This window comes from Vigna umbellata, chromosome 9 (genome assembly GCF_029865625.1).
Source record: "Vigna umbellata cultivar VRB3 chromosome 9, Vumbellata_1.0, whole genome shotgun sequence".
In the NCBI taxonomy this organism is placed as follows: Eukaryota; Viridiplantae; Streptophyta; class Magnoliopsida; order Fabales; family Fabaceae; genus Vigna; species Vigna umbellata.
In genome coordinates, this window is record NC_142173.1 from 50,515,650 (window position 1) to 50,524,390 (window position 8,741).

At 32.7% G+C, this 8,741-nt stretch overlaps 1 protein-coding gene and 1 pseudogene across 1 annotated transcript; one reads left to right on the forward strand and one right to left on the reverse strand.

The window, feature by feature from the left end:
• Window positions 1-2,409, forward strand: part of LOC148193803 (cytochrome P450 83B1 pseudogene) — a 3,852-nt pseudogene extending 1,443 nt beyond the window's left edge.
• Window positions 2,410-4,171: 1,762 nt separating this feature from the next.
• LOC124827643 (uncharacterized) lies at window positions 4,172-8,085 on the reverse strand. Its single transcript, XM_088098766.1, has 5 exons — window positions 7,452-8,085; window positions 7,075-7,352; window positions 6,548-6,694; window positions 5,168-6,439; window positions 4,172-4,826 (listed from the first exon to the last, which is right to left on the reverse strand). The coding sequence occupies exons 1-5, from the start codon at window positions 7,612-7,614 to the stop codon at window positions 4,563-4,565; spliced, it is 2,124 nt and encodes a 707-aa protein (XP_087954892.1). The 5' UTR covers window positions 7,615-8,085; the 3' UTR covers window positions 4,172-4,562.
• Window positions 8,086-8,741: the final 656 nt, after the last annotated feature.

The window sequence follows — 8,741 nt, forward strand, 5'->3', positions numbered from 1 at the left end:
CCCAGTTCAGAAAATGTGAGGTATCCCATTTGGTGAGAAAGATATCGGAGCACGCTTCTTGTTCCAAGGAGACGAACTTGCATGAGCTCCTGACTTGTCTCACAAGCGCTGTAGTGTTTAGAAATGCTCTGGGGAGAAGGTATGAAGAGGAAGGAATCGAGAAAAGCATGTTCCATGGCCTTCTTAAAGAAGCGCAGGAATTGATAGCTTCAACTTTCTACACAGATTACATTCCTTTTGTTGGTGGTGTGGTTGATAAACTCACAGGGTTGATGGGTCGTCTTGAGAAAATGTTTAATCTGTTGGATGGGTTTTTCCAGAACGCCATCGATGAACACCTTGATCCTGAAAGGAAGAAACTTACCGATGAAGGGGATTTCATCGATGCATTGATTCAACTGAAGAATGACCCTTCCTTCTCCATGCATCTCACTCCTTCTCACATCAAACCCTTGATGATGGTTATTATATTCTAACCTTTTTGTTTTTTCTAAGCACCTTCAAACTTTTCTACTTTTTTTCTCACAGTCAGTTGTCTACCAGGTAAAACAGAAATCAACACTGGATCATCACGTCGTAAATGTGTATCTCCCACACCAGAAATTTTCATCAAACGAAATCACTGTTTTAAAACAATAAATTATTTATAGAAAACTATATCTTTATGAAAAAAAAAATTTAACGTACATTTTTTTTATAACATTTTAAGAACCGTAAATTTGTCATCATCTTCTCAGTAGTTTATTATTTATTTGTCACTGACATATTCTAAATCTAATAAAAAAATGACATACCAAAATGTTATAAAAAAAAATGTGTTAACATATGATTTCTCATTCTTTATAGATCATACACATATTTGACACATATAAAGGTAAATTGTCATAAATGAATGAATGTTTGTATTTGTTTTTTAAAAAAATGATATTTTGAGACATAAATTTTTTTGACACTATCTTTTTTTATTTTTTATTTTTTACTTTTTTCTTTCTTAAAAAAATACAAAAATTCACTGTTGATCATTTTATTCTTGTACTACGTGTCATCCTATCATTACAAAAAAGTAATGTAAGAAAATATATTGTTAAATCAATGTAAAAAATTTGTGAGTAAAAGCATCATTTTTCAAACATCATATGACATCACTTATCTTTTCTTTTTATTAATTTGTGAAATAATGATAAGGTAATACATATTTACATTTATTTGAGATACACTACAAGGTAAAATGATCATAAAAAAATAAATTTTTGATATTTTAAGAAAAACAAAAGAGTAAAAGATAAAAAAAGTAGTAGTATAAAATGAATGTTAAAAATTTGTATGTGTTGAAGTGTCATTTGTCTAATTTGTGGATTTGCTTATTCTTCTCTCGTGATATACACTAGTTTTTATGTACAACACCTTCTTTCTAATTTTCAAAACCAAATTATATGAAAAAGTACATACGTTTCCATTTCAAAAACTCAGAAAAAAAAATTATACTTTCGTCAATGAAGAGTTTCAGTAGAAAAGAACGGTGGGAAAATTTGAAATTATTCATTTGTTTAACTAAACATAATGTAACATCATATTCTTAAACTCCACAAAAGTTAAGAGTTGAGAGCCTCTTATACCACTCCCGGCAACCTGTGTTGGTTGCTAGTTCAAAAGTTTAAATATATGGATAATTTGTGTAGATGTGATGTTGTAAGGATCATAGCAACACAATTTTCTTTAAAGAGTTGGATTGTTTTGCTATAAAAATTTTTGGGTTAAAGTTTTCTAACAGATGAGTTTCGCATATTTTGTGTGAATCAGAATATAATTTTGGCGGGGACAGAAACAAGTGTAGCCGCAGTAGTTTGGGCAATGACGGCACTGATGAAGAACCCGAGAGTGATGAAGAAAGCCCAAGAAGAGATAGGAAATGTGTTTGGTGGGAAAGATTTTATAGAAGAAGATAATATCGAAAAGCTTCATTATTTTAAGGCAGTTATAAAAGAAACAATGAGATTATACCCACCACTGCCTCTGCTTGTACAAAGGGAAACGATTAACAAGTGTAGTATCAGAGGGTACGAAATTCCGGAGAAGACATTGGTGTATGTGAATGCTTGGGCAGTGCATAGAGACCCAGAAACATGGAAGGATCCAGAAGAGTTTTATCCTGAGAGGTTCTTGAACAGCAAAATAGATTTTAGGGGATATGATTATGAGCTGATTCCGTTTGGCGCTGGGCGAAGGATTTGCCCCGGCATTCACATGGGAGTTATGACAACGGAGCTTGTGCTCGCTAATCTTCTGCATTCATTTCATTGGGATTTGCCTCAAGGGATGAAAAGTGACGACATAGATACTGATATGCTTCCTGGACTTGTCCAACACAAGAAAAACCCTCTCATCCTAGTTGCAAAAAAGCGAGAATGATATGGAATTTGCATGACGATGTTAAATAAGAGAAAATAAGACAAACACAAGAAAATTCTCTCAGCCTTGTCCTACGAGAATTCGCAATTATCATGACAATGCTAATTGTTAGAAACAAATCATGCACATGTAGCTACTTTGTCTTGCTATATAAATCATTTCTGTCGTCTCAGTGTAACAGTTTAATATGATGTCTCGTGTTTTTCTTTTGAACACGGCCAAAAGAGATAAATTAATATTCTGTGTAATAGGTTTCTTAATTAAATCTTACAATAAATATCACTTAATGCAACAACAACAAAAATCATGGCCTAAAATATAAAACCCGTGAACTTTAGACAATAGTTTTTCACAGTTTTGATAGGCGTGGTTACATGTAATACGCATATATGGAAATAATTAGTATATAATTATTATTTATGACTTCCAAACCACAACATTATACAAGTTTAAGTTTGTGCAACTACTTTAAAAAATATTAATAGACCCAATAAATATAATTGAATCCATAATAAACAATATATTTCAATATTAGTATAAACTACATTATCAAAACAATGGTCACATGACAACACTTTAATTCTTCTGGAAAATTGTCTTTATTTTCTTCATGCTGCAAAGAATACAAAATATATTATGTCAAACTTTATAAACATGTTGTGAATTTTGATAAAAGTTAATTGAGTCTAATTAAAACCAAAGAAAATTTAGCAAATGCCAACATATAGACAACTACATTTTTCATTTAATGCTAGACGACCACATTTAGACAAATGACATCTCCCTCCGTTAGCAACATAACATCACTCAATCCATATCACTAAACTTACTAAGAAGCATATTGAAATTCAAATATGATTATATATATATATGTGTTTATATCTGCATGATCTAAAAAAATGAAAACTAAAAGATAAAACAACTAATTTTTACAGGAACTTCATATCCAACTCCTCCAACATTAAAAAACAAAACAATTCTGGGTGTAACTTGAAAACATTTCTCAAGCCCTTTGCACTACTTTTTTTTTTTTTTTACCTAAAATACGTGTCATTGTATTATTTATGTTCTCCAAATATGGATTTTGTTGCTTTACCACAAACTTTACCGTTGCCTCTTGATCTTCAAATTTTTGTAATGTCACTCCTTTCATTTTTCATTTGCATATTCTCATTTTATAAAAACAATTTCTTCTTTTTTTTTTCTTAAACATTGAAGGTGTTATAGCCTTTTCATAACAAGTTACTCTTCTATGCTTGTCCCGCATATTCATTTGAGTTTTGAATGAAATCTTGAATCTTAGTTTACTAAAGACACCCAATTTCGATTGTTAAAAATAATAGATTTATATTCACTTCATAAATAATGGTAAAAATATCATTATGTGTTTCTTCATAATTTCTTTTCCTCTTTGACCTTCTCGACGTTGACGAGTTGTAATAAACATCCATTATGATTGTGTATCATGAATAAGTGTTATAATTTCATCATGAACATACAAACCTTTCTTTAGTACTTCAACCTGACAACATAGCATCAAGATGATGGAACATCCTCCAAGCTCTCCAAGACAATAGAAGAATAAAAGAAACTTGAACTTTTCCCAACTTTCTTATGAGAAACTCGACACTAATGGCTCTCACTTTGAAGGAAGGTTCTTTGGTGGCGAACCTAGAAGGAATACTCTCATTTATGATGACTTTCAAAGAATAAATACACTACCAAAAAATTTGGGTTATCAATTCTCGTTCAATTCAAAAAGTGAAGATTACAAGGGGACAAAGACTTATATATATGGTAGTGCATTCAATGGATAAATACACTTTGTATCCTAGAGAAAAAAGTTCACTACAAAAAAGTACTCTGTCAAGAAACTACAAATAACCGTACAAACATCCTAGTACACAATCTACTATCTTAAATACACACGATTTCATCGTTTATAATACTTTCTAATACATTTCCGATTATACATACTTTTGAATTATAATGCATAATTGTCATTATGCAATTTCTAGTAAATTGGCTATTTCAGAGCAAGTTATTTTTAATAACATATACTCTTATCCACTAATCCAATAATGGTACGAAATTCTTAGTTCGGACCATATGAAGTTGTTCGGTCTTAGATGATACTGATCTTCCCATGACCTTTAAGTGCAAGGAAAACTAGATATTTCATTCCAATTGATCTCTTCAGGATTATATACTGTAGAGTCACATGAGGATGTCTCCATTCCCCGTAAATTGTCTTGAAATATACTTTCTTGTTTCTGACTTGCTTCTTGGTTGGAAAATAGAAGATGTGTGTCACCATTTACAACATCATATGATGTTTTAAACATTTTTGATGAATGGTATTCATCTGAATTAAGATATTTAGTACACATAGTTGAACTATCATCAATACAAGCGTCCTGCAATGATTTCAAAAGAAAATAAACAAATAAATTCGTTGATAAAAGTGCTCAAAAGAATATAACAATATCACAAACTCAAGAAAAAGTGTAGTTCTCAATAATAGTCCGTTAATGACTCATGAATCACAAGAACGCATCAAAGCCAACTCAAAAAGACATTTTACGTTAAAATTATGTTGTATCTACTCGAGAAAATCCCGATACATTGTGAAAAATCTAACAAAATTCAAATCATAATAATGCACTCTGAAATTTTAATTTAGTAAATCAAAATGAAAGTTCAGAAATGAAAGGAGGCACACTCAGTATTATTTGGACTTTGCAAAATAAATATTTACCAGTTTAAGGACGACTTCTGGATTTATGCAAGTGCTTTCACAATATGCCCTTTTCAATGATTTAGGGAACTCAAAAGGAGTCTGCGAAGGAGTATGTGTATTTTGAAATGGAATTTTCCTACTTTCAAAAGGAATCTTCCTAGATGCTAAAGGAATCTGCATAGATCCTAAAGGAATATGCATAGATCCTAATGAAGTCCGCATAGATCCTAAAGGAATCTGCGTAGTTTCAGATGGAGGATGAATCATTTCAGGTGGAGTATACATAGCTCCTAAAGGAGTCTCAATAGTTTGAAAAGGAGTTTCCAAAGACTTCGAAGTTTCAAATGAAGTTTGTGTAGTTTCAAAAGGAGTTAACATAGATCCTAAAGAAGTTTGTGTAGTTTCAAATGAAGTATACATAGCTCCCAAAGGAGTCTCCCTAATATCAAAAGGAGTCTCCATAGTTTCAAAAGGAGTATTTGTAGTTTCAAATGAAGGATGTGTAGTTTCGAAAGGTGTTATAGATCCTAAAGAAGTCTGCGTAGTTTCAAATGAAGTATACATAGCTCCTAAAGGAGTTTGCATAGCTCCCAAAGGAGACTGCATAGTTCCTGAAAGAGTCTCCAAAGTATCAAATGGAGTCTCCATAGTTTCAAAAGGAGTCTTTATAGTTTCAAATGAAAGTTGTGTAGTTTCTAAAGGAGTTAACATAAATCCTAAAGAAGTCTGCGTAGTTTCAGATGAAGTATTCATAGCTCCTAAAGGACTCTGCATAGCTCCCAAAGGAGACTGCATAGTTCCTGAAAGAGTCTCCATAGTATCAGAAGGAATCTCCATAGTTTCAAAAGGAGTCTTTATACTTTCAAATGAAGGTTGTGTAGTTTCGAAAGGAGTTAACATATATCCTAAAGAAGTCTGCGTAGTTTCAAATGAAGTATACATAGCTCCCAAAGGAGTCTCCATAGTATCAAAAGGAGTCTCCATAGTTTCAAAAGGAGCATTTGTAGTTTCAAATGAAGGTTGGGTAGTTTCAAAAAGAGTTAATATAGATCCAACTTCAAATGGATTTTGGGTAGATCCTAAAGAAGTATGCATAGCTTCAAATGGAGTCTGTGCATATGGGATATGCCTATTGTTGTTTTCCTTTCTAAAATAGGCATCGTTAGATGGGTTTGGGAAAGATGCTTCATCCTGCTCAATATCAATTAGAGACTGTTCTGCTGGGGAGATATTGTTTTCTGCCTGATATGTTAACTGACAGATTGTTTCCATTCTGCTAAAAGTATCTCCCTGAAAAAATATGTAAATATATATATGAAATGACAGAAAGAAGCATAAATTCTCGGCATGTTCGCATGTCACAGTGTATATATGTTCATGAAAGATGCTTCAGCTTACAGATGGAACTCCTTCTGCTATTGCCTGATTTTCATTGTCAGAAACCACGCTTCTACTGGATTCCTCTTCATCACATATCAGTGCAGCAGTTCCTCCTTCGGTCGTTTTCCCATGTTTCTTTTTCAAGCGGCATAACACAAAAGCATTCTGAAAAAATTGGAGTATGGTAAGCATTCATTTGGCCCAATTCACAAAAGTAAAAGGTCAACACAAATTAGGCAAACATGCAGAAGAAATTGACGGTCTTCGATGAGAATTAGTGATGAATTTTGAGTGTTCTTAGATAGAAAGACTCAATTAAACACATCCAGTAAGTAACATGAGAGGTTCTCCATAAGCTTTGTCGAGAAACTAATTATTACCCATAGTCAAGATTAAAGCACAAAATTACATGGGATATTTTAAAATTTATAAAGTTTTTCAAAAGTTAAACCCAGGCTTTAAATACTCATCTTGGTTCGACTAGTTTACACTCCTTCCACACACTGTAATTTAGTTACAAGTTTCTCAAAAAATGAAATACAAACCTGGCTTTGGAGAGAGTTAAGAGCATGATATTCGTGAATAACCCAGTTGGAATTGACACCTTTGGAAGCACGACCACTGTGGAAAACAAGAGTCTTCTTAGTCCCAATGACAGTGTTGGTGTCCCCTGTTCTAACATCACGGGGTTTTCCCGTGGGTTTCCAGAACCCACTCTTGGTTGTCCTGTTAAACCTTTCACTATTTGAGGATTTGAACTGAACACGACGGAAGAAAAACCATTCTGAGTTTTTGAATGGTATTACTGATTTTGCTAACATCTCTATTTAAAACAATAAAAATTGAAGTAAAGATCAGAACAAGACAAAGGGCAACGTTGATTTCACGAAGATTCATGTAGAGTTTGGCTTTGGATTATTACCTGGTACGTCCCAAGGTTCCACATCGCAAAGATCTATATCAGTCATGACATGGACACGGGGATCATCATCTAGCAACTTGTGTTTGAGGTAAAAGTGGACAAGTTCTTCATCGGTGGGACGAAAACCGTATCCTACAATCTCCATTGGTTTTTGTAAACACATCTCTTCAGTGTTGAATGAAGAAAAAAGGGTGGATGACGAAACAGGGGACTGAATGAAGAACGCTACTTAGTGTTTTCAGTGTTTGTGTGGTGAAATGAATTTATAATTGCACATTCATTGACTTGACATGACTCCTTAGTTAAGAAGTTGTCTTTGGAAATTACATTATAATAATACAAAGCTCTTATTTCAAGATTCGGAATATGAGGCAATCTTGCAAACTTTATAAAAAGTTCGTAAAATTATTCTATAAATTAAAACTTTAGATCACGCACTTATAGTTCAAATATATTGCATCTAAGTGATCTTATTGGCAGGTTATTTTATAAGAAAATTCAACATATAAAGTCTAAATATATGAAATGTTATCGTGATTCTAAAATCAAAATTTTTAAGTAACAGATAGATACAGTAAAAATGAAGTGACTGTATTGTACTAATACCGCGTGAGAATGAGACTCTTTTTCCTAACTCAGCACTTTCTACGAAATGTACAAAAATATATTTAACAAATTTTCTCATTCGATAGGATATAATCTGTTATGAGTGTCTATGAGAAGGACCAATGCCTTTTAAAGTTATTTGAGCCTTGGTATCCAAGTTTCTTCCGTGGCCCACCATTTCAATGTTCTTTCAAAACTATTGGTTAGTGAATTTGCTTGGATCACTTGCTTTATTTTGGAGGTTAGTTATACTCATCACTACCAATCAAGAACATGACTCCAATGGTGGATATACTTTTTAAGATTTTAGTCATGTGCTAACTTCCAAGAACAGACAGTGAACTCCAACGATTCTTTTATCACCTCAATTTTTCTTTTCACATCCACGTTTTTTCAGTATCCCCGTAAATGAATTTTCATATGAACATTCCAGAAAGAGATTGGTTAAAGTTAGCATTGCTGAAACTTGGACATGCATTATCTTTTCAATAAAATTCCAGGTAGCCTTCATTTTTTAATATTTTTTTGTGACGATTTGCTTAAAAATCTTTATTGGATAGGAAAACAATTATTGACTGCATATTGAACATCTGACCTGACATACATACCAGCATGTTTTTGAACAGCAACAAAAACATTTTCATTACTGATGACATAGGCTTATTAAGATATGTTTCAATATGA

Bases quoted from the DNA above. Each gene is read 5' to 3' on its own strand.
- LOC124827643 (XM_088098766.1), bottom strand. From the start codon at position 7,614: ATGTGTTTACAAAAACCAATGGAGATTGTAGGATACGGTTTTCGTCCC. The intron at 7,353-7,451 runs GTAATAATCCAA...TGTTTTAAATAG, and splicing joins GGAACCTTGGGACGTACCAG to AGATGTTAGCAAAATCAGTA. The intron at 6,695-7,074 runs GTTTGTATTTCA...CAATTTTTTCAG, and splicing joins TTAACTCTCTCCAAAGCCAG to AATGCTTTTGTGTTATGCCG.